This window comes from Salvia hispanica, chromosome 2, assembly GCF_029641045.1.
Source record: "Salvia hispanica isolate PSC_SH4W2 chromosome 2, Shi_PSC_v1, whole genome shotgun sequence".
Lineage (NCBI taxonomy): Eukaryota > Viridiplantae > Streptophyta > Magnoliopsida > Lamiales > Lamiaceae > Salvia > Salvia hispanica.
In genome coordinates this window covers 19791623-19817485 of record NC_142693.1, presented here as the reverse complement: position 1 = coordinate 19817485, position 25863 = coordinate 19791623, and the positions used below count along the sequence as shown (strand labels likewise).

General features: G+C 33.2%; 1 protein-coding gene and 1 pseudogene across 1 annotated transcript; one reads left to right on the top strand and one right to left on the bottom strand.

Annotated features, from left to right (window-relative positions):
• Nucleotides 1-1677: 1677 nt before the first annotated feature.
• On the top strand, nt 1678-3549 carry LOC125188663 (tetrahydroberberine oxidase pseudogene; annotated as a pseudogene).
• Nucleotides 3550-15190: 11641 nt separating this feature from the next.
• LOC148931762 (protein FAR1-RELATED SEQUENCE 5-like) lies at nt 15191-18726 on the bottom strand. The gene is made up of 3 exons (XM_089064216.1): nt 17493-18726; nt 15837-16852; nt 15191-15740 (listed from the first exon to the last, which is right to left on the bottom strand). The coding sequence occupies exons 1-3, from the start codon at nt 18251-18253 to the stop codon at nt 15352-15354; spliced, it is 2166 nt and encodes a 721-aa protein (XP_088920342.1). The 5' UTR covers nt 18254-18726; the 3' UTR covers nt 15191-15351.
• Between the last annotated feature and the right edge of the window lie 7137 nt (nt 18727-25863).

The window sequence follows — 25863 nt, the reverse complement described above, 5'->3', positions numbered from 1 at the left end:
CAATAAAATTAAATACTTCGTCGTTTTTGGATATTTTACTATTTGGATACACTGGGTATATAATTTTCAATATATTTAAGTAACTAATTACTCAATTAAGTATTCATGAAAACATTATAAAGAAACAAACAAGAATTAAATTTTAAACTTAAAGAATTGGTCATTTCTCACGTTGATTGTAAGTCCGTGACTATTACAGATTAATACTCCCCCCGTCCCCTATTAGGAGTCACTCTTTGACCGGGCACGAGTTTTAAGAAATGTAAAAAAAAGTTAGTTGAAAAAGTTAGTGGAATGTGAGACCCATTTTTTTATATTGGTTTTATAATAAAATGTGAGTGAATTGAGTTAGTGGAATGTGAGACCTACTTACTATTTATGGTAAAAATGAAGTGTGACTCTTAGTTGGGGACGGATCGAAATGGAAAAGTGTGACTCTTAATGGGGGACGGAGGGAGTATTTTTAAAACCAATTGTCGGACTAATCAAACTTCCATAACTAAAAAGAATAAAGATTTGTTAAAAAGAGAATAAATAATGGTTCCTCATCTATCCCATGGTGATGATGATGGTGATGGTGATGAATAAAGATAAATGTACTTAAATTATAGTACATGTACATAATACTCATACATTTTAAATTTAATAAAATTATATTACAAATTATTATTTTTAGTTATATTATTATATAGCAATACAAAAGAAGTGGTATGAAAAATTTATAACAAATTTTACATGATTTTGAGCTTAATTCAATTAATATTTTAATTAAAATCATATTTAATTAAAATCATATTTAATTAAAATATTATTTTCTTAAATTTTTAGATATTTAATTTAAAATTTTTAATATTTTCATAAGTTGTTATGGAATGATTAGTATATAATTTTTTAAGTTTAATTCATATTTATAAATTGATTTTTAATATAAAATATTTAAAAAATTCAATTACACATACAATTTGTGTACATCTATTAATAACAAACTAAAAATTCTATTCCCAAAGCGTATGGTAAATAAAGTCAAAAACAGTTAGCCGCCACCACCCCACAGCTAGCCAAATTATATTCTCCTCAAGTAGGATTGTTAAATGAAACTGTTTTCTACGGACATAATAAGTTTTCCCTTCGTACCACTTCATACCATTCAACATGTTCACCTTTTGTTTTAATTTTACACTTTTATATTTAAAAATAAATTTTTCTTTCCTCATTTAAATATTCTAACTACTTTTTTTTGTCTATTTATGTTACTTGACAATTCTTCTAAAATCTCATGCTACTTAAAAAATACTTCCTCCGTCTCCCATTAAGAGTCACACTTTTCCATTTCGGTTCGTCCCCAATTAAGAGTCACACTTCATTTTTACCATAAATGGTAAGTAGGTCCCACATTTCACTACCTCACTTCACTCACATTTTATTATAAAATCAATATAAAAAGGTGGATCCCACATTCCACTAACTTTTCAACCAACTTTTCTTTACATTTCTTAAAACCTGTGCCCGGTCAAACTGTGACTCCTAATCGGAGACGGAAGGAGTATGAATATTTTGAGTGAGACACCAAGAGTGAACTCTCATTTCTTAAGGTCTGTACAAGTTAAAGTGACACTATAAATAGGTGACTGATGGAGTACATATAACCAAGCATACATTTTCACCAACACCAACAAAATGTCATCTCCTCTTACTCTCACTCTCACATTCCTCTTCTTAATTTTCACAAACCTCTTACTCTCAAAAGCTGCTTCATCCAAGAATCAAACCTACAACAATTTCGTCGAATGCCTAACCGATCATTTCCAGCGCTCAAACTCATTTACTAACACAATCTTCACCCCTCAAAATGCATCCTACGCCGCTCTCACATTCACAGACAATTTCCGTGTACCTGCTGCCTGGCCGGGGAAACCCGACCTCATCGTCGCCCCACGCTCTGTGTCCGAGATCCAAGGGAGCAGTCCGATGCTCCCGGATTCTCGGACTTCAAATCAAGGTCAAGAGCGGCGGCCACGACTACGAAGGCCTTTCCTACGTCTCCGCGGCGTCGGCGCCCTTCATGGTCGTCGACATGATAAACTTCCGAGAAGTAACTATCGACGAGAAGGCGAAAACCGCACGTGTGCAGGCCGCCGCAACCCTAGGCGAGCTCTACTATGCAATCTCCCGCACGAGTAGGACTCTCGCTTTCCCCGCAGGCACCTGCCCCACCGTCGGCGTCGGCGGCCACTTTTCCGGCGGAGGGTAATGTTAAAAAAAGTATATTTGGATTTTGAGGAAAATAACATATAAATGAAGTCATTCTTAAAATGTGTTTTTTTTTCTATTACTTTATGTTTTTGTATCTCTGTTAGTCCTATTGTAATCGAGTCATTTTTTATTTTTTTTTTATAAAAAGCACCCAATCTTATTTCTCTTACTTTATTTCCTCCTTATCTACTTTATTCGGGCTTCGCTTAACTTATTTAACACAATAGGTACGGCATGATATCGCGCAAACACTCCCTCGCCGCCGACCACATCATCGACGCCTTACTAATCAACGCGGACGGCGAGGTCCTGGACCGAAAAACCATGGGCAAAGATCTGTTCTGGGCAATCAGAGGCGGGGGAGGCACAAGCTTCGGGATCATTCTAGAATTCACGGTGACACTAGTCACCGTCCCGGAAACCATCACCGTCTTCAACGTGACACGAACGTTAGAAGAAAACGCGACCGAGCTCGTCCACAAATGGCAGCACATTGCTGACAAAGTCGACGACAACCTCCTCATGAGGATATTCATTAACCCAACCAACTCTCCGAAGACCGGAAGCCGCACACTTGAAGCTTCCTTCACGTCGCTGTACCTTGGCAAAGCACGCGATCTTCTGACAGCCATGGGTGGAAAATTTCCTAAATTCGGTCTAACTGAAAAAGACTGCATCGAGATGAGTTGGGCCGAATCTGTTCTCTTCTTCGCAAACAGCAAAACCCTAGACGCTTTGCTGGTCAAGAGGCCACAAGGCGGCCCTGGGGCCTACTACAAAGGAAAGTCAGACTTCGTGAGCGATCCGATCCCTGTGAGCGGTCTGAGAGAGATTTGGGAGTTTCTTATACAAGTAGACGGGGCTCAATTGGAGCTGAGCCCTTTTGGGGGAGCTCTGAGCAATTATTCCGATGAGGAAATGCCGTTTCCTCACCGGAAGGGGAATTTGTACATGATCCATTACGGCGTGTTGTGGAGGAACTCGAATGAGGGAGAAGCTTCCCTTAGCTGGACGAGAGGGTTCTACGACTACATGGCGCGCCACGTCACCAAGAACCCGAGGGCGGCGTATGTAAATTATAGAGATCTTGACATTGGGAAGAATAATTGTGAAGGGAATAGTACTAATTATGACCAGGCTAGGGTTTGGGGGGAGAGGTATTTTAAGAACAATTTTAAGAGATTGGTTAGTGTTAAGACGAAATTCGACCCTTCGAACTTTTTCAGAAACGAGCAAAGTATTCCGCCTTTGGTTGCGAAGGGGGAGGCGGCAACGGAGGCCGGAAATGTTGTGTGATGAGTTGTGTGGGGTTTCCAATTAAAATATATGAGAGCAATTATGCTATTTTTACTCTAAACCAATTATGGTATGGAAGTATTCCATTACTTACTCTTGGAGAGTTTGCTTTTGACTCTTCTGTATGTTTTGTAAAGACTTGTGAGTTGGTTGCTCTTGAATCTTTGCTCTGGATAGTTTTAGGTGCTTTTTTCCTATATAAAAAAATGAAGATCATAATGAAATCCTAATTGCACATTTCTGTTGTAGTAGTACGTAAAAGAAAGAACAAAACAAAGGAAGTATTAATACAAAGGTTATCATTAAACTTTGATAAGGAGTGTAAATTAATTAATGTCTATTTGGGCCTACCTAGTACAACTACACAAGTACTTCCTCCGTTCCATAATAATGGAGGCATTTTCTTTCGACACGGAGATTAAGAAAAATTGTGTTAGGTGAGTTAAGTAAATGAAGAATAAAGTGGAAAATGAAAAAGGTAGAGACATGAGAGAGTAAAGTAGATGTGGAAAAATGTATTGACTTTTACTAATAAGGAAAATGACTCTATTACCATGGAACGTACCAAAATGGTAAAATGACTCTACTACTATATATATATATATATGCAACGGGGAGTACATAAATAATTTATTTACAAGTGGGCCCAATCAAATACGTTGAATTTTATAGGACGGGGGAAGTAAATTTAAATATACGGAGGAGTATCGGTGAAAGAAACTAGAATACCATTTTGGAAGATTTTGGTGAGAACGGTCAGTTTATACTGTAAAATTTATTTTTAACTTTATTATACAATTAATGACGAAAGGTCTATGTAGTATTCGATTTTGACTTTGGAGTACCTTAAATTTTTTCAGTTTTCACATTAACTAGCAATGCCTATACGATTTAGTTTAATTCTTACACTAACAATAATATATTCTATACATGATTATATTAAAAATATCTATTGTAAATTAAATTATTATTCATGTACCACCTATTAACAAATAGTATAGAACAAATATTAATTACACTACTAAGTCATATGAATATCCCTTGACACTGAATATAGATTTGAATACAAATCTCATGATCTGGCCCTCGTGTTTTGTTTTTTTTTTTTTTTTTTTTTTATATCTATCGTGTATCGATTCAATTAACAATTTACTTAAAGGTCCATCCTCGAAAATATACTCCACGTACAAATATTATATAGATATATAATTTATTTTTTGAGAATTAATTAAAAGAGTATGAAATGAAAAAAGAACTGAAAATTATAACAAGGCCCCATTATATTTCCTACCTTGCTATACATATCACATTCAAGTTGTTGAACTAAATTCAAAGATTTAGTATTTCAATTAGTTGGTTAAAAGTTGAATTTAATTGATGTAGTATGGTTAAGAGACTAATTATACGGCGAAATGTTGACTGATTGGCTACTAATGAGATTAATGAGTGCCAATTCATTATTAATTTAATGGATTGATGAAATTAGTGGACAATTTAATATAGAGTAAAGATTAATTGACAAATATTGTATATACAAAGTACCTCGTGGATGATATCCTTATAGCTGGTCCCTCTAAGTATGAAGTTCAGTTGGTAAAAGATGGACTGAATAAGAGTTTTGAAATGAAAGACTTTGGTGAGGCAAAGAAAATCCTAAGTATGGATATCATTAGAAACAGAAGATAAATGACTCTTTGACTATCTCAAGCAGATTATGTGACTAAAGTGTTGAAAAGATTTAACATGAACAATGTGAAGAGGGCCGAAGGAGTAGGATTTTAGGGCCGCGAAATTTTTTTAAATTATTTCCTCAAACAACTCATCATTCTTACAAAAACAACACATCTTACTTTCACGAGTTAATTTTTCAATTATTTCCACAAACAACTCATCATTCTTACAAACGACATCAAATTGTTAATTACCTAATCATTTACAATCAACCTCAGAATTAGCTTGTCCAAATCTTCAATGCAACGGCGGAATACTTTGTTCATCCTTGAAAAAGTTTTGTGGATCAACCATCGTCTACTAAAAATTAGTATTAGTAGAATCGAAATCAAATAAAAGTAAATTTTAAAATAATTAAATCCTTTATTTTTTCAAGATTTAGGCATAAATTAACATATTTGCAAGTAATTATATTAAACCCAATTTAATTAGCAAAGTTTATCATTTCTCATTTTTAACAATAATGGGCCACAGAAAAAATGAAAATAGGCCCGAATGTCTAATTTTATTTTGTCATTCCAATTCAATTAGTATAAACTGGACCATATACATTATTACAAAGTGGCCCAAAAAAAATGGTAAGCCCACAAACAAAAACACTCGAAATTGACCCAATACCATTATTCTGCCAATTTGATTAACTTAATACTATTAATCTAATTAATATCATATTAACATATACTATTATAAACCAAATAAATACTTTTTTTTTTCTCCACATTTCACAGAAAGTTATTGTCCGGAAAGGCATCTGATGCGTCATACGATCATATCCCAATTATTAAATTGCCTATTTGTTTCATCATATCTTTCCAATTTATATTTTTATATCTGTTTCTTATTCAATAAGGTAGGGTAATAGGAGTAGTATTATAGTATTATAAATGGGGGAGCTTATCAATTTAATCAAGAGTAAAGGCCAAATGTGGTGTCTAACATATAGCCGTTTTATCAATTTGGTCCTTAACATTATCATTTTGATTATTTGGTCCATCACAAATAAACTCGGACCCGAATCGGTCCTCACTTAACAGAACCGTCAAAAATAGACGATGAGCGCAATTTGACTATATTAAATTACTAATAGTAATTAATTATACCTAATTATAATTCTTAATTCCTATTAAATTACAAATTATTCATTTCATTTTGCAACTTATACTATCTTTTTTTCAATTTTTCTAATAGGAAAAGAATTATAATTAGGTATAATTAATTACCATTAGTAATTTAATATAGTCAAATTGCGGTCATCGTCTATTTTTTGACAGTTCTGTTAAGTGAGGACAGATTCGGGTCCGAGTTTATTTGTGAGGGACCAAATAATCAAAAAGATAATGTTAAGGACCAAATTGATAAAACGGTCATATATTAGGCACCACATTTGGCTTTTACTCTTTAATCAATCAATGGATATATTATTTGGCCTAGTTCCTTGTGTAATGCTTTGAATCCTTAATTCCTTAATTTCCTACGCTAACTGTTGCCTCATGAAATCTCTCCGCGCACAGCCGGAATGTATATTTGATTTGTAGCCGTTGCCCGGCGGGTTGGAACCCGCGCAGCCGCTCCGATCCTTATGCCCGCCACCTCTCACGGGGCGTCGAATTATCTTTATCTTGTTATTTTTTTCGTTTTATCGGTTCGTTAGAGATTTAGTACTTAACCACATCTTATCCGTCCAAATCGCTGCACCTGTTTCTTGTCTTAGTTTTGTGAAACGTGATTTCATACACTATTTTTTTTTAAAATAATACAGCTCGTTCTTTGCAGGCCACAATTCTATATCAACAATTGTTTTAAAATTCTTAAGCTAGGAATGCTACATGAGAACATGCAAAATTTTGAGCATGAGGTGTTTGTGCTTGCAAGGATTTGTTTGCTTTTTCTTTTTGGCACATTCTCAATTTTATAATGTAAACGGTACATATAACAGATGCAATCTCAACTTTATAATGTCAACGGTATCATGCATTCAAGTTAGCCAGTTTTTTGCTTTTGATAATTTCAAGTATTATTACTTAGTAAAAGGGAATAATTATTTTCAAGTGATTGAATAATTTTTCACATTTTTGCCGTTTTTTGATTTTCAATTATTAAATAAATTTCAATTCATATCTGCTACTCATTCCGTCAATTTTTGGTTGACCACGAGTTTTAATGCAGAATTGGTAAAGTAGTACTCCCTCCGTTCCACAAAAGATGTCACACTTGTGGGTCGGCACAGGATTTTAGGAGGTTTTGTTTTGTGTGTTAAATGGAGAGTGAAAATATAATTTTTATATTCATATGAGAGAGAATTTTTTTCAAAAAGGGAAATATGACATCTTTTGTGGGACAAACTAAAAAAGAAAGTGTGACATCTTTTATGGGACGGAGGGAGTAATAGAGAGGTAGAAAGAAAAAATAATTAAAGTAGATGATAATTAGTCTAACCTCGTTAGAGAAAAAAGAATTTTCAAAACTCAGAATTTGCAAACTCTTGTGCAACGGATTAAAAGAGAAATAGCGTGTGTATTTCTTGATGCATGGAAAACTACATAACGAAATACTATAAAGTTTTAATAACAAATCCGTAAAACATAAAATTAGCATTCAAAAGTACATTTATTATAACATGATCAAGATATTAAATTTCAACAATCAAATTCGCAATTGCACACTTTTCCGACATCGATCAGAGAACAATGGTAGCGGGGATTGGCTTTTGGGTGAGCTTTGTTGCATTTGTATTTGCAACAGTTGTCACCACAGCTTCCATCCTCGCAACAAAATACATCTTCACACATCCCAAAATTATCTGTGCATCCAAACGCCTCTTCCACACCTAGACACAAAACAAAAAATATAAATATAACAAATATCTGATAATTAATTCTTAATCAAGAGTGCTATCATGCTATGTTGGGCGTAATTATGTCAATTCAGCTCGAAACTGACTAACCAACCCAAAGAGACCAAGAAGAAAAGGATTTGGTTAAGTAGGCGATTTTGTCTCTCGTTTACCTAAAAATGTAACATGGTAAAGGTAATTACCATTAGTACAATTCATTTTGTTTTTTTATAATAAAATGTTCTGTGAAATATCTTGTTGATACTTTCCCTTATTGACATGGCAGTTGTATATTTTTCAACCACCATGGCAATATCTTGATCGACAGAAATTTTTTTGCTGAACATTTTATTCCCGAAAATGAAATGATAAATTCTAAATAGTGCGACTTTTCGTTCCAAAAAATGAAACGATGGGTACTAAATGAAAATTTAACAATGAAATATTTTTGGTTAAACGCCCGAACGATGAGACAAAATCAACCATCTATCCAAAAATATTTAGACCAAAAATAACTTGATAGTCCGGAGTCGAAGATTATCCGAAGATTATCTAAATAAACATATTTAGATAACATTACATAGTATAATAAAATCAAATACAAATTAAAAGAATTCATGAATTTTCTATACCCAAGTGGACTAAGTAAGCCCGATTTACAATCATAACCACTAATATTTAAAAGACCTATCCAACCAGAGAAATATTTAAATTATAATATTTGATTGCTAGTCTAAATACGTTGAAAATATAAGGGCATTTGTAGTTTACCTAAGGCAGCAATGAAGAGAAAAACAATACATAAGGTTCGAGTTGGTGAAACCATTTTGCCTGATTTTATGTTTAAACTATGTATGCAAATTGTCCTATTTATCTATGCATATTGATACACATACCATGATCCATCGAATTCTTTTCTTTCAATACAAAATTGTATTAGATAATAAGAAATTTAATTTGCATAAATCTAATAAACATTTGGCAATTTTTATTAAATGTGACTGGCATCTTGGGTATGTTGACAAGATTAAATTTGAGACAGATGCCAAATTCTTTTTTTCTTAAAATACAGGATTGTATTGGATAATGAGAAATTTAATTTGCATAAATCTTATAAACTTTTAGCAATTTTTATTAAATGTAGGGCATCTTGGGTATGTTGACAAAATTAAATTTGAGACAAATGCCAAATATATATATATATATATATATATATATATATAGGGGTGCATTATAATGATAACCCCAATTTGTGTGATAACCCTATAACTAAATCTCCACCACACATTTTTAAAATATGTGGTCTAGATTTAATCTAACAAAACTATCATTTTATCAAATAAAACTATCATTTTCGGATATATTAAGGGCAAAATTGTCATTTCAATTTTAAAATTGGTGGGAAAAAAGAAAACGCTCTGAATTCATCTCAGACTCAAACACTCTGAATCGAATTTCAAACCCTACGAATCGAAGGAAACACTCAAACACTCTGAATCGCATTTGAAACCCTACGAATCGAAGGAAAAATCATCACAATTCTGGAATATGTCGAAGGAAATCATAGTTTTTTCATCGAAGAAAGGTTGGATGAAGTTTATTACTTATTTCACTTTTGATTTTGATCGATTTATCATTTTGCTGATGATTTTCTCGATTATTTTTAGATTCTGTAGTTTTTAGTGTAGATATTTCTTATATTTATACAATATCGTTCATGCATAACAATGTATGCTGCTGGTGTGTGTTTTGCTTTGTTTATGTGTGTTTTGCTGTGTGTGTTGCTATGTGTTTGCATGATCTGTTTAAATGTAGATAAAATGATAGTTTCTGATAAAATGATAGTTTCAGATTATAAAATGATAGTTTCATGGGATAAAATGATAGTTTCTGAATGAAAAAATGATAGTTTCATGGGATAAAATGATACTTTATGTTTGTTTGTGTGTGTGTCCTGATGCTACTGCTGCTGTGTTTTTGTGTGTGTTGTTGTGTGTGTCTCTGTGTTTTTGTATGTAGAAATTGTGCCTTTGCTTGATAAAATGATACTTTGGGTGCATAAAATGATAGTTTCTGAAAATGATAAAATGATACTTTGTAAATAGTGTTTTGTTCTACTTAAGTGACAAGTTATTCCCTCTCTGCTTTTTTAAACTCATTGAAATATAGAAAATGATAGTTTCAGAAGAAAAAATGATAATTGCCCTTGATAAAATGATAGTTTCAGATTATAAAATGATAGTTTCATGGGATATGGAATAAAATGATAGTTTCATGGGATAAAATGATAGTTTCTGAATGAAAAAATGATAGTTTCATGGGATAAAATGATACTTTATGTTTGTTTGTGTGTGTGTCTTGATGCTACTGCTGCTGTGTTTTTGTGTGTGTTGTTGTGTGTATCTCTGTGTTTTTGTATGTAGAAATTGTGCCTTTGCTTGATAAAATGATACTTTGGGTGCATAAAATGATAGTTTCTGAAAATGATAAAATGATACTTTGTAAATAGTGTTTTGTTCTACTTAAGTGACAAGTTATTCCCTCTCTGCTATTCCCTCTCTGCTTTTTTAAACTCATTGAAATATAGAAAATGATAGTTTCAGAAGATAAAATGATAATACCCTTGATAAAATGATAGTTTCAGATTATAAAATGATACTTTGACTTTATATAATGACATAAACTGTTTAACACACTGAAATCTTTTGTTTATTAGGAAAGAACATTCGTGATGATGATGATGATCAACGTAGAACATTAGCAGAAGAAGTAGAACATATAAGAAATAAGAAGAAAAGAAAGAATGACGATACAACTGATGGTAAGACAGCATCAAAGAAGGGCAAGAAAAAAGTTGTTCAAGATATTACAGTCATTAGGATAGCAACTTTGGCAGGAAGAAGGAATACTGACTTCTTCGTTGACATGCTTGAATCTCTAAACGAGAATCAAAGAAGAGCTGTTAGAGAGATTGGGTTTGGCGCACTCCTAAACTTCAATATAAGAAGTTTCCCAAGAGCATTAGCGTATTATCTAATCAACAACTTTAACAGTAAAACTTCATCAATTGAGTTGAACAGTGGGGAATCACTGTTTTTAGATGATGAAGATGTTCACATAACTCTTGGGTTCCCGATTGGATCTTTACCTATCAATAAAAGCAAATTTCAGAAAAATACCCACATCAAAACTGAAATTGCTAAATTCTGTAAAGGTGGAGAGAAAAAAATGGTGCCAAAGTATGTTGTAGAGCAGATGGAGAGAGACAAAGAAGGTGGTGAGTTCTTTAAATGGACTTTTATGGTTCTCATGGAGTATGCCTTGATTAACACTCCTGCTGATGGAAATTTGAGGCCAAAAATTTTAGATACATAGCTGATGTTGAGAAGATCAAAGAATACAATTGGTGTGGCTATGTCATATCCAGATTGCATGAAACACAAAAGAGGTGGAAAAAAGACACAGCAAAGATATTTACCGGGCCAGTTATCTTTGTAGTGGTAAGAATATATTTGTTTTCCATTGTCTATGAATCTATTTACAGAAAAACTAATATTTAGTTTTTGTTTAATGTAGGCTTGTTACGTGGACAGGATTCTCTTTGAAAAAAAAATGGTGCCAAGATGTTACCCAACAGTGAAAGGATGGACTGCGGAACTGTTGAAAGATAGACAAAGAGCAGAAATGGAGAATTCAACATTTGGTCTGGGTCATATGTATGACCGATATAAAAAGCAGCCACATGAAGAAAATGATAAAGATGACGAAGAAGATGAATCTCAAGATGTAGAAGTTTTGAAGACAAATGATCATCATGATCATGATGAAGTGGGGACAACCAATGAATGGGAGAATTTCATACATGAATGGAAGGCAGCTGCTAAAAATGTTAAATCGTCAATGGAGAAGATTGTTGATGTCCTTGAAGCAGCGCCAGAAAAACTCAGGAATCTAAATAGCTTTAAGATAGTCTGTGATACAACAAGAAATGCAGTGGGATTGAGAGACAAAGGTGTGGAGCATGTTATAGAAAGTCAGAATACAATGACAGAGGCTATAAACAATGATGAAATTGATGATCCTGAATGGATTGATATCATGATTGAGTTAACTAAAGCTGCTGAGAGGACATATATATTGAAAAATAAGAATGAGTTCCCTACCTTCACTCTGATACGTGAATGTGATGACAGTCCTAATGAGAATCAAGAATTTAATCGGGAAAAGGATGTGGAGAAGGAAAAAGATGATGAGGTGGAAAACGAGCAAGAGAAACAGAATGAAAGCGAAAAGGAAAAGGCTAATAAAGCAGCTGTAAAAGAAAAGGAAAAAGTTTCAGAGAAAGAAGTTCAGAATGAAGAATATGAGGTAACTTTTAAAAATGATAGTTTAAGTACATCAAATGATTGTTTATATGTTTAAAATGATATATGTTTGATGATGTTTTTTGGTAGTTCTGTTTTATTTGAAAACTGATACTTTTGAATCATAAAATGATAGTTTAAGCGGATAAAATGATACTTTTGCATGATAAAATGATAAAATGATACTTTTGCCTGATAAAATGATAGAAATTGTGCTTTTGCATGATAAAATGATAAAATGATACTTTTGCCTGAAAAAAATAATAGAAATTGTGCTTTTGCATAATAAAATGATAAAATGATACTTTTGCATCATAAAATAGTATCCCTTCTGTCAATAACAATTTATATTTTTTTTAAATGAAAGCATGACAGAGTTGATAACATAATATCCACTGTCATCAAGGATATAAATGTTGAAAAAGGAGATGATGAAGTTTTAAAACAGAGAGAAGAAAATTTGAATAAGGACAAAGGGAAGAAGATGGTTTCTCAAGATCAAGATCCTCCAGTCGAAAAGGAGAAGGAGAAAGTGGTCAGAACAACAAAGAAAATTGTTGAAGCAATGTGCTCTCCCTACAATGTCAGAGCAGTAAATCTGAAAGGAAAGCTGAATAAAGAAGAGAGAGAAATAATGTACTGGTTGATGAAAGATGAAGAAAGTGAACAGTAAGTTTTGAATTACATAATTATATTCTTATTCAGTTCTTTTAACTAACATTAAATATGAATTTGAAATCAGTTATGAGGTAGTTTATGAGAACGACAAGATCACATTGTTCAAGATTGACTTCCACAGCCTTGCTCCACGTTCATACGTCAGGATCAACATCATAGATGCATGGGCTGTGTTCCTCAACTACAATGAAAAATTCAAATCAAAGGCATCACCGAGTCGTCTTTTCATCAACACCACACCTACGGTACAGTAAACGAGTAAATAAATAATAGTATTACATTAAAAGTTAAAATATATTTACAAAAATGTAAACATGACAGATTTACAACATTACTGCAAGGAGATCTGGTTGGACTGAAGCAGAGAGTCGAGAAAGATTTTGCTCAAACTTGAATGAATTTGTGTCACAGATTGAAAATTTCAAATGGGAAAATTATGACCTGGTAAGTCATAATTAGATATACATTACAGAACAAGGGTGCGTTATAATGGTAACCCATATTTATGTGATAAGCTAATAACCCTATCATTTTATGGGTCAAAAGTATCATTTTTACTAAAAATGATATTTTTCGTCCATAAAATGATATTCTGTTCTACAAAATGATACTTTTCATCCATAAAATGAGGGTTATTAGGTTATCACAATAAATATGAGTTATGATATGATCACATCCCTTACAGAACAACATACCTATATTTTTGAAAATGACATTTATATATAATGTTTTGAAAATTAGATATTCTTTCCAATTTGGGCGTACGAACATTATTATATCATCTGCTTCAATCTCAAAATGCAAATGATGGATGTGATTGACAATTCTCTGGTTAGTCAAGATTTACTTGAGAAGAAATATGAAGATGCACCAAGTACTCTGATATGTTTAGTTAAATGCATTCAGTATTTATTAGTTAAAATGCATTGACTATAATTCAGTATGGAACATAATATAATTTTTAATCAACCTTATGTATGTTTTGTGTTATTTGAATAGAGAAATTTCTTCCGAACTTATCTTGGAAATGGACTCAATCCATCAATGGGAAGAACTGTCAAACTGTCAAAAACCAGATACATGAATATGCCATGGCAGAACGATACAAATAAAGTTGACTGTGGAATTTATGTGATGCGCCATTTGGAGACTTACATGGGTGGTCCTGTTCGTAACTGGAATTCGGGTTTAACGAAGAAGGGAACAAAGTCTTTAATAAAACTCTGTGCCAGATATACTGAAGCATTGCTTATTGGAGATACTAACAAGAAGGCTTTTGAGACACTTACAATGATAAAGAAGAAGTTTGAGAATGACAGCAAAAAAGAAGAAATTGATGTTGAAAAGATGATTAGAGAATTTAAACCCCCTGTATACTAACTTCTATGACTTGATAATAGCGTTTTGTAATAGTGGTTTCGAATATAATCACCCAAATTATCATTTTATCTGCTACAAGTTTGATTTTGTCATTATATCGTTTTATCAGTCAGAAGTATCATTTTATCATTTTATCTGCTGAAAGTATCATTTTATCAACTGCGAGTATCATTTTATAATTTTATAAGTCAGAAGTATCATTTTATCAACTTATATATCATTTTGTGAGATTAAAACATCATTTTATCCGTTGATAGTATCATTTTATCAGCTTATATGTCATTTTTTCCAGCTTATACATCATTTTATAAGGTTATTGTCATTTTATTTGCTGCGAGTATCATTTTTTCAGGTTAAAGTATCATTTTATCAGTTTATAAACAAAAGAATGATGTTATCAGCCAAAGTATCATTTTATCAGTCAGAAGTATCATTTTATCATTTTATCTGCTGAAAGTATCATTTTATCAACTGCGAGTATCATTTTATAATTTTATAAGCCAAAAGTATCATTTTATCAGCTTATATATCATTTTTTATGTCATTTTTTCAGGTTAAAGTATCATTTTATCAGTTTATAAACAAAAGAATGATGTTATCAGCTAAAGTATCATTTTATCAGTCAGAAGTATCATTTTATCAACTGCGAGTATCATTTTATCAACTGCGAGTATCATTTTATCAGCTTATATATCATTTTTGATGTCATTTTTTCAGGTTAAAGTATCATTTTATCAGTTTATAAACAAAAGAATGAGTTTATCAGCCAAAATGTCATTTTATACACCTAAAATACCTAAACTATATCAAATGGCTTCAATCTGACTTCTCATTGACTCTACCACAATTTCTTGAATCATGACGACCCATCTCATGACATTTACCACACCGTCGTAGAGGCTTATTTGCTTTCCTTATTGCACTCTGCCTCTTTGCTACTTTGCCACTAGCTGATCCTTTAGTACTAACAACGTCTGGAGGATGTACATCAATTACATCAGGTACTGCCATTCCATAAAAATCCTCAACCATCTTCTTCTTTTCAATGACTGAAGGTGCTGCACAATTTCCAAACATATGCTGTTCCAAATCATCAAGACCAGCACTTAACAAAGACAAATGATCCATACTTCCTTCAGACTTTTGGACTAATCGATAAAAGTTGGAGAACAACTTTTTCTTAACTTCCTGCTTTTCATCCAAATCTGCAAGATAAAAGATAACATTATTACAATAAGTACTATCATTTCTCTGACTGAAAAATAGAATTTTTACAAATAAAGGTTAAAAATGGAACACACGTTCAAATGGTTGTTGTTCCTCAGATGGTAGACCATGTGCTGCCTTTAGTAAAGAGCTCTTCAACCACCTTCGACCAAAATATTTCTCAGGAATGAGATTAGCAGACTTATTCTTCAACAAACAAAATATATGACAACATAACAAACCAATTCTGGAAAACTTCTTGCAACTACAGTCGAATGTGTCTTGCTTACAATCATACATAACATCCAATGTTCTACCATATTGGTCCTTGACCTGATGCTTCTTGATGTTATCCTCAACAGTAGTTATAGAAACAATCTCACATACAATACTTATTTCCTGTTGTACATGTTTGAAAATAGAATCAGTGTAGATTGTAGATGCATGCTTCTCAATAGGCAATTGGGTTGACAAATCAGGAATAGTTGAGTAATCCAAGTAGTTCAATCGTGAATTGGCATTCCTTTGATCTCCCACAGCATAATTAAAGAAATTGATGAACTGTACAAGATTTGCACGTGGCTTTGTGTAGTTTTTAAAAAAGCTATTCTCCGATTCAGACATCGATGTAGTCCTAAGAAGCGACCCCATGGGAAAATCTCGAAAATAAGCAGGAACCCAGAATTCTCTATCTTCAAACATTGATCCAAACCAGTGCACGTCTTCTAATCCATACCGTTCCATTATATCATTCCATATTATATCAAACTCATCAGGCTCTAACAAATCAGACCAAACACATGCATTCAACTCTTTTTTGAAATCTTCATTACCAAGTAAAGATTTGGGCAACTTATCTGACACCTTAACCATGATATGCCACATACACCATCGGTGCCTTGTTTGTAAAAGTACTTGTTGAACAGCAAGTTTGATCCCCCAATCTTGATCAGTGATAATCAATTTGGGTGCTACCCCCATGCATCGAACAAAACAGCCAAACAACCAAGAATAGGATTCTCTACCTTCACTTGATAACAAGCCAGCTCCAAATGTAACTGGTCTAGAATGGTTATCTTTTCCAGTGAATGGAGCAAAAATCATGCAATACCTTCAGAATATAACATAAAAATGAATTATATTTATCAGCTATGAGTATCATTTTATCAGCTATGAGTATCATTTTATCAGCCAGAAGTATCATTTTATCAGCAATGAGTATCATTTTATCAGCCAAAAGTATCATTTTATCAGCAATGAGTATCATTTTATCATTTTATCATGCAAAAGTATCATTTTATTAGTAAGAAGTATCATTTTATCTACTGCAAGTATCATTTTATCAGCTATGAGTATCATTTTATCAGCCAAAAGTATCATTTTATTAGTAAGAAGTATCATTTTATCAGCAATGAGTATCATTTTATCAGCCAAAAGTATCATTTTATCTGCAATGAGTATCATTTTATCAGCCAAAAGTATCATTTTATCAGCTATTGACAGAAGGGATACTATTTTATGATGCAAAAGTATCATTTTATGATGCAAAAGTATCATTTTATCATTTTATTATGCAAAAGCACAATTTCTATCATTTTATCATGCAAAAGTATCATTTTATTAGTAAGAAGTATCATTTTATCTACTGCAAGTATCATTTTATCAGCAATGAGTACATATTATCAGATATGAGTATCATTTTATCAGCAAAAAGTATCATTTTATGTCTATTAGCAACAAAAGTAATATACCTGTTAGTGTTGTATGTTGAATCAAATGAAATTACATCTCCAAACATATGATAATTTCGTCTTGAAATAGCATCAGCCCAAAAGAGTCTAGTTAACTTTCCATGAGATCCTATCTCAATTTCATAATAGAAGGCATCAGATGATTCCTTTTGAGAACGCATATAATCAAAAATCATTTGAGCATCTGAACCATCAATATTGGACATAATATCACGATAACCATTTCTAATATCAATAATATCACATCCAACATTTTCAGGTCCACCCATTATCTCCTTCAAAAGTTTGAATGTGAGAGTGAGACCAATATTACACCTGCCACAATCCTCCATAAACCTCCGATGAATAGGATCCAGATTGCGATTGGCCATCATAAAATGCCTATGCTCATCCGCAACCATTAAGTGATTATGATACTCAACAAACTGATAAACCTCATATCCTCTGCTCTTGCCATCTGAATAATATCTCAAATTGAGCTTAGCAAGACATTCACACCTAAATGACCGACACCTACGCTTCTTAAAAGACACTTCAGTTGATTGGGATGCATGACCAGGTATAAAATTCTTAGAGCCTTGTCTGTTGCAAGCCAAATACTGCCACTTAGTAATACCTTGAACTGATTTGTTACCCATTTTACGAATGCCAAAACCAACTGAACGAGCATAATGTTCATAGAAACCAACTGCTTCTACTAATGTATTGAATTTCATACCAATCATTGGCTTCAAAGCATCATCACAAACAGGAATGTACATACCTACAAATCAGTAAAAGTATCATTTTATCATAGTATCATTTTATCATAATATCATTTTATGCACTAAAAGTATCATTTTATGCAGTAAAAATATCATGTTATGCAATAAACCTATCATCACAAACAGGAATGTAAATACCTACAAATCAGTAATAGAATCATTTTATCATAGTATCATTTTATCATAGTATCATTTTATCCGACAAAACTATCATGTTATGCAGTAAACCTATCATCACAAACAGGAATGTACATACCTACAAATCAGTAATAGTATCATTTTATCATAGTATCATTTTATCATAATATCATTTTATCCGACAAAACTATCATGTTATGCAGTAAACCTAACATTTATAAGCCAAAAGTATCATTTTAACACATAATCGACAATACATAATATAATCAAATAAGAATTTCAGTACATCAGAAACATAAACCAATCAACAACTAATATTAATCTAAAATCAAATTCAATACCGAAAAAATGATATATCGCTCGTATCGTATTGAAAAATATCAAAAAATTATCGAATTTTTGGTATATCGTAATTTTCGATACGATACAGTATCGTATCGTAAGTTTCCGATACGATAACGATATGAATTTCCTTATATCGCGATATATCGTTTTATATCGAATATATCGAAACATATTGAAATACAATACATATTGAAGTTTAAAATTATAAATATATATAAATCCATTTAATTCATTCATATATTTAGAAAATATATATATGAAACCCTAATAAGAACACTATTTATTTTATTGTGTTGAAGTTTTATTAATTTTTGTGTTATTTTTCAGTTTTGAAATTATATTTTTCGATATATAGGTATTCGATACGATAACGATATTTCGATATATCGTATCAATCTTACGATATATCGAAATATCGATACGATAACGATATTGATATTATCCATATCGAAAGTTCGATATATCGAAACTTTCGATACGATAACGATATGAAATTCTTTCATATCGATATTTTCGATACAAAACACGATACAACGTTTTCGATACGATATATCGTATCGACCCACCCCTAGGTTCAGATTAATTCTTCTATTTATTTAGCCCAAAAGAAAACAATTCCTTTTAGCCCAACAAGAAGGAAATAACCCAAATATAAATAATGAACAAGATTATTAATGTAATGGGAACAATGTTATTAATCTCTTAATGAGATTACTTATGTTTGAATATTTTTTCCAAATTTTTGCCGTTGTTTGATTTTCAATTATTAAATAAATTTTCATTCATAATTGCTACTTATTCCGTCCCATGGTGTATGCATTTTTTGTTGACTGCGAGTTTTAATACACAATTGGTAAAGTAAAAAAGAGATAGAAAGAAAAAGTAATTAAAGTATTATTAGTTGAAAATGAGTCCCACCTCATTAGAAAAAAAAGAATTTTCAGAACTCGAAAATGCAACCTCTTGTGAAACAGACTAAAATGGAAACAATATTGTGTATTTCTTGATGTATGAAAACTAACTGTAGAATGAAATACTATAAAGTTTTAACAACATACCCATAAAACATAAAATTAGCACTCAAAAGTACATTTAGTAAAACATAATCAATATATAAAATTTCAACAATCATAATCGCTGTAGCACGTTTTTCCGACATCGATCAAAGCACAAAAGGGGCTGGGATTGGCTTTTGGGTGAGCTTTGTTGCATTTGTATTTGTAACACTTTTCACTGCAGCTTCCATCCTCGCAACAAAATACATCTTCACACCCCCAAAAATAATCTATGCATGATCCCCCAAATGCCTCTTCCACACCTAGAAAAAAAGACACAAACAAAAAATATAAATATTACAAATCTCCGATTATTAATTCTTGAATCAAGAGTACTATCATGCTATGTTGGGCGTAAAAATGTCAATTCACTCGAAATTGTCTAACCAACCCAAAGAGACTAAGAAGAAAAGGAATTAGGGAAATATTTGGGAAATTGAGAATTTTGTCACGCGTTTATCTAAAAATATCACATGGTTTAGGTAATTACCACTAGTACTTTTCGTTTTGTTTTTTAAAATAAAATGTTCTACGAACTATCTTGTTGATACGCTCCCCTATTGACATGACAATTGTGTATTTTTCAATCACCATAGCAATATCCCGATCGACGGTTCTCTTTTTTTGTCTGTACATTTTATTCCCAAAATAAAATGATAAATTCTAAACAGTGAGACATTTCATTCCAAAAAATGAAACGATGGGTACTAAATGATAATTTAACAATGAGACATATTTGGGTAAACGTCCAAACGATGAGAATAAATCAACCCTCTATCCAAAAAAATTAGACCCAAAAATAGCTTGATAGTCCCGAATCGAAGAAAATCCGAGGATTGATAAATCGACCGGATTGAAATTCTAACTCAAAATCAAATAAACATATTTAGATAACATAACATAGTATAATCAAATCAAATACTACAGATTATAAGAATTCATGACTTTTCTATACCCAAGTGGACTAAGTAAGACCGATTAACATTCATAACCACAAATATTTAAAAGACCAATCCAACAAAAGAAATATTTAATGTTGGCACCCAAATTTTTCCTTTCCAACAGAGAATTTGGGTGAGGGTTGATCCTTTTTTTGAAGGCCTTTGTACATAGTTCTTTTCTTTTGGGTTGTTTTTATTTTTTTTTTGGCTTTCTCCTAGGTACTTTTGCGTTAGTGTAATGGTCTTGTTAGGGTTTGTTAGCGTTTGAGCTCTAAGGGAGTTTGATAGCTGGATAGTTTTTTTGTACTTGGTTTTGCCGCCTTGTGAACTTGTGCTCACCACTCATGGTTTGAGACTTTGAGCCTTTATTTTTATCAAAAAAATAAAAATAAAAAATTTAATGTATAATATTTGATTGCTAGTCTAAATAAGTTGAAAATATAAGGGCATTTATAGTTTACCTAAGGCAGCAATGAAGAGAAACTATGTATGCAAATTGTCTGAATTTATGTTTAAACTATGTATGCAAATTGTCCTATTTGTATATGCATATTGATACATATAACATGATCCATCTAATTCTTTTCTTTTAATAGAGTATTGTTGTAACAGCCCGGTTTTCTAGGATATAATAAATACGGCGGTCGCTATCTAGGCGGACTTAAATGCAACAAGAACATAGGCTAGAGTTTTATTTAAAGGGATTTGTCCAAAGTAATTAATGAACTATTTAAGCAATAAGACAACGGCTTAATCAAGAGAAACCAATGATAAATAGATATCATAAATCATGCTCAAAAGCCAAGGGTATTATATAATCCAAAACGCATTATGTCTCAATATTCTAAACCAAAAGGAATAAATTCAAACTCAACAAACGATAATAAGTTTCATGTTTCAGAGGAAGCATCCAAGAGAAGGGTGAAGCCATGTATGAAGACACAAGTACACTCAAAGTTTCAAATGACCATATTATTCAATTAAAGTTTGCTCAACACCGCCAACCGCTCGTCGCTGCTCAACCTGCACATAGGGAAAACACATGCAGGGCTGAGTATTTTAAACATACCCAGTGGACTCATGCCAAAACATTTTAATAGATATGCCATCCTTACCATAGTGAACTCGAGTTTGGATTTATAAAAGAATATCATCGAGTATCACAAAATAATTTTATAGACTGGCCAGTCAAACAATTCCTCCCATTTTCTCAACAATCAACAATTCCATAGTCCGACGAAAGTGTGGCCACACTATTCACCCACGAGACCGGCCGACTAGCAAGGACGGCTCCCGATCCCAACTGTGTACACTAGTCTGATAGGGTTTGCGACCCTACTCAGACCCGAATTCGTTTATATAGCCCTATAGCCTAATGGAGAGGACTCACAAACTAGGCATCAAGCACACAACATAATCAAAATAATCACAGGCATGTCATAACATTTTAATCCACCCTTATAACACCATAATCAATATTTTGGAAATAAGAGAGTTTAGTAAATAAAGCCCACCTCGACTCATTAGATCACAAGTACGCTCTTCCTCTTGCTATCACGCCGAGAGCGCGAATTATCACCTTTAGTTTATGCGTATTACAAATAAGTCTCAATCATTGATTCAAAAATCATGCATGTTCCCAACGTTTCCCTTTTCCCATCAATTCGTTTTAATATCACCATTCAAAATCAAGGCATGATTATCATATCACTTTTTATTCGCACTACAACTCCAGATCTATCATCAAAACATGTCACGCATGAGTGTTTTACCACACACATCACACGCACACACACGAACACACACACACACACACACGCATACCGATGCACACACACACGCACATCACTTCATATTCATCAATTGTTTCCCCTTTTCACTCAATCTATATGCATGAGGGTTCAAGAACACCGATTTATCGGTTAGATGAGAAAAGATTAATATAAAAAATACCTTTTCTCGATAGAACAAACGGTAGAAACAAAGTAGAATCTTAATTCTTCAATACTTCTTAAGGCTTCAACTTGAATTATCTCAAAAGATGAAGAAATCATGGAGAAAAGTAGAAGAAAATTTGGGAGAGAGTGGGAGAGAGGGGATGCGTGTGATTAGAGAGAGAGAGACGTGTGATTAGTGGCTAGGGTTAGGTTTTTCTCCCATGTATTTATAGAGTGCAAAATAAAATCTTTAATTAAATAAATCAAAGATTTGAGAAGATATGGTGGTGGAAAGTGGCATGAATTATGGGGAGAAATAAGGGGAAATTCGAAATCTAGGCTTTTTAATTAGCCTATGATTTTATTTGGAATTTCACGGAGTAGAATAAAATATCATGGAGCAGAATAAAATAATAATTCTCCCAATAAAAATATTGAGTAGGCGTGAATTTGGCTCCTTCCATAAATTAAATTCCTAATTTAAATAGGATATGACAAGATCTTCTTAGATATGGTAAGATATGCTAAGATTTATGAATTTATCCATGGAAGAGAATAAATAAGGGATCAAATAATATAATAAAATAATCCCTTCTCCCATTAATAGGAGATTTTCAAAAATCTCCATGTAATAAGGTGGGTTTCGAAAATCCATAGAGGAATTAGAGAATAATTGGACTTTGGATTTAATTTGGATAATTATCCCAAGCAAATAATTAAATCCAATAAAATAGGATATCTTCTCCAATAATAATAAGGGTCGAAAATTCCAATAATATGTGTAGGATATTTATGAAAATAATTCGTCACAATATATTTCACCCCATATCAAAATATTCACACAATCATTTCACAAAATCCATCATTTTTAATTCCTCCTCATATTCACAACACATTGACCTTTCAACGGCCACGTCATATTTTCCACATCTTTGACTATTCAACCGACACGTCATATACTCAACATATTTGACTATTCAATCAATCTCAACTCCAAATCGAAATTAGGTCACAAAGAAATCATTCACTTAAATCACTCATCAATTAATTCACATAGTCCATAGTATTAAAAGCATTTAATGCAAAATTTTTATGTCTCGAAAATTAGGGTTCGAAAAAGTGGGGTGTTACATTCTACCACTCTTAAAAGAAATTTCGTCCCGAAATTTGGTACCTTCATGGGAAGAGTTCCGGGTACAGTTCCATCATCTTGTCCTCAAATTCCCACGTGGCTTCTTCGTGCCCGTGATTTCTCCATAGTATTTTCACGGAGGCAATAGATTTGTTCCTCAAGAACCTTACGGTCCAAGATCATCTGGGGTCGCTCCTCGTAACTCAAATTCGGATTCATGGCAACTTCCTCGTAGTGAATCACGTGCTTCAGGTCAAACACGTATTTCCGCAACTGCGACACATGAAAGACGTTGTGCACGTTCCCAAGGCTTGGCGGTAGCACCAATCGATAGACTACGGGTCCTACTTCTTCAAGAATTTCATAAGGTCCGATAAAACGTGGTTTCAACTTTCCTTTAACACCAAAACGCGTTATCCCTTTCAACGGGGATACTTTGAGAAAAGTCTTATCGTCGGCTTGAAATTGTAAGTCGGTCCGTCGGACGTCAGCGTAAAACTTTTGTCTGTCCTGGGCTTCCTTCATTCTCACACGAATTCATCGAACAATTTCAATCATCTCTTCGACTGCATCGGCTCCGAGTACCCTTCGCTCGCCAACTTCATCCTAGTAGAGCGGTGATCTACACTTTCTTCCGTATAGTGCTTCATACGGTGCCATGTTGATCGTTGCTTGGAAGCTGTTGTTGTAAGCAAATTCAATTAGTGGTAGTGCGGTCTCCCAACTTCCGCCTCGGTCGAGTACCACGGCTCTTAGCATATCCTCGAGAGTTTGTATCGTCCGCTCTGATTTCCCATCAGACTGCAGGTGAAACGCCGTGCTAAAGTTCAATCGTGTTCCAAGCTCGCGCTTTAGACTAATCCAAAATTTTGAAGTGAACTTCGGGTCACGATCAGACGTAATCGTCACTGGGACTCCATGCAATCGCACGATTTCCTTTATGTAGATCCGAGCCAGTCTGTCCGATCCATGGGTTATAGGAATCGGTTGATGCACTTTTTATTAGCACTAAATAAACCTGCAAGTATACAGAGTATATATAGTATAGCTAAAGGTTAGTACAGGATATCGAACACGGGGAAGACGAACACAAAGTGTCTATCCTCTACTAAGACTCAATTACTATTTGGAAAAACATTTGGGTTTTGAAAACTTTTCAAAAACTAAAAACAATAGAAAACATAGATCAACTAAAAGCAAATAAATCAAGAGAAAGACAATAGACATAAGGGAATCCCAGGGATGTGTCTTCACAGTTATGGTTATACAAAATTCCAACTACAATACCCTAGCACAATTATTACTTTGATAGAACGAGCCACCTAGATTATGCTCATGCAAAACAAACGTTGGTTACAAGATAAGGGTTGTCAATCATAACACGTATCTCCAAAAAGCTCCTAAGACCCTTGAAAAGTTCCCACTCCCAATTAACAGTGCTGTTTTAAAGGAAGCTAACTGCAGTGTCTACTAAGTGAATATAACTCGCTAGAACTCTTTCACAGTTATGAAGCAAGTTATATTAAATCATACACGATTGTGTCACTCAATCATGCAGCATCAAAACTACTTAGGGAAGAAACAAAGTAAAAACAAAACGGATATTAAATAGAAAACGGAACTTGTATAACCAAAGTCATTACTAACACATCCCTAGAATCCTATGAGTTTAGTTACACATAATTGAATAAGCTAAAAACATAGATTGAAGAGAAGACAATTTGAACATAAAACTAAAGCAAATAAAACCCGTGGGTTGAATCCTTGTTGTTCTTGATGTTCTTGAAATCCTTCTCCAACTCCTTGCACCAATGAAGCACTCTAGGTCTTGACCTCTATGAAGTATTTTGCAAGTAGAAGTTCTCTCTTTTTGATGAAGCTTGAAGCCTTATTTATAGGGGAAAGCCATGCCTTGTTGTAGAAGGAAAAAAATCTCCAAAATATGGTAAAACTGGGCGCAAATCTAGGGCTTCTCGGAGTCCGCACCTTGGCCGGCGGTCGCCGCGCTGGATGTCAGAGAGTCTGTTCCCTCGGCGGCGGACCGCCGCACATCTTCCGT

Excerpts from the sequence above, each read along its gene's own strand:
- LOC148931762 (XM_089064216.1), bottom strand. The coding sequence starts at position 18,253 with ATGTACATTCCTGTTTGTGATGATGCTTTGAAGCCAATGATTGGTATG. Across the intron at positions 16,853-17,492 it reads TCAACATACAACACTAACAG|GTATTGCATGATTTTTGCTC; the intron begins GTATATTACTTT and ends TATATTCTGAAG. Across the intron at positions 15,741-15,836 it reads GGAACAACAACCATTTGAAC|ATTTGGATGAAAAGCAGGAA; the intron begins GTGTGTTCCATT and ends TTTATCTTGCAG.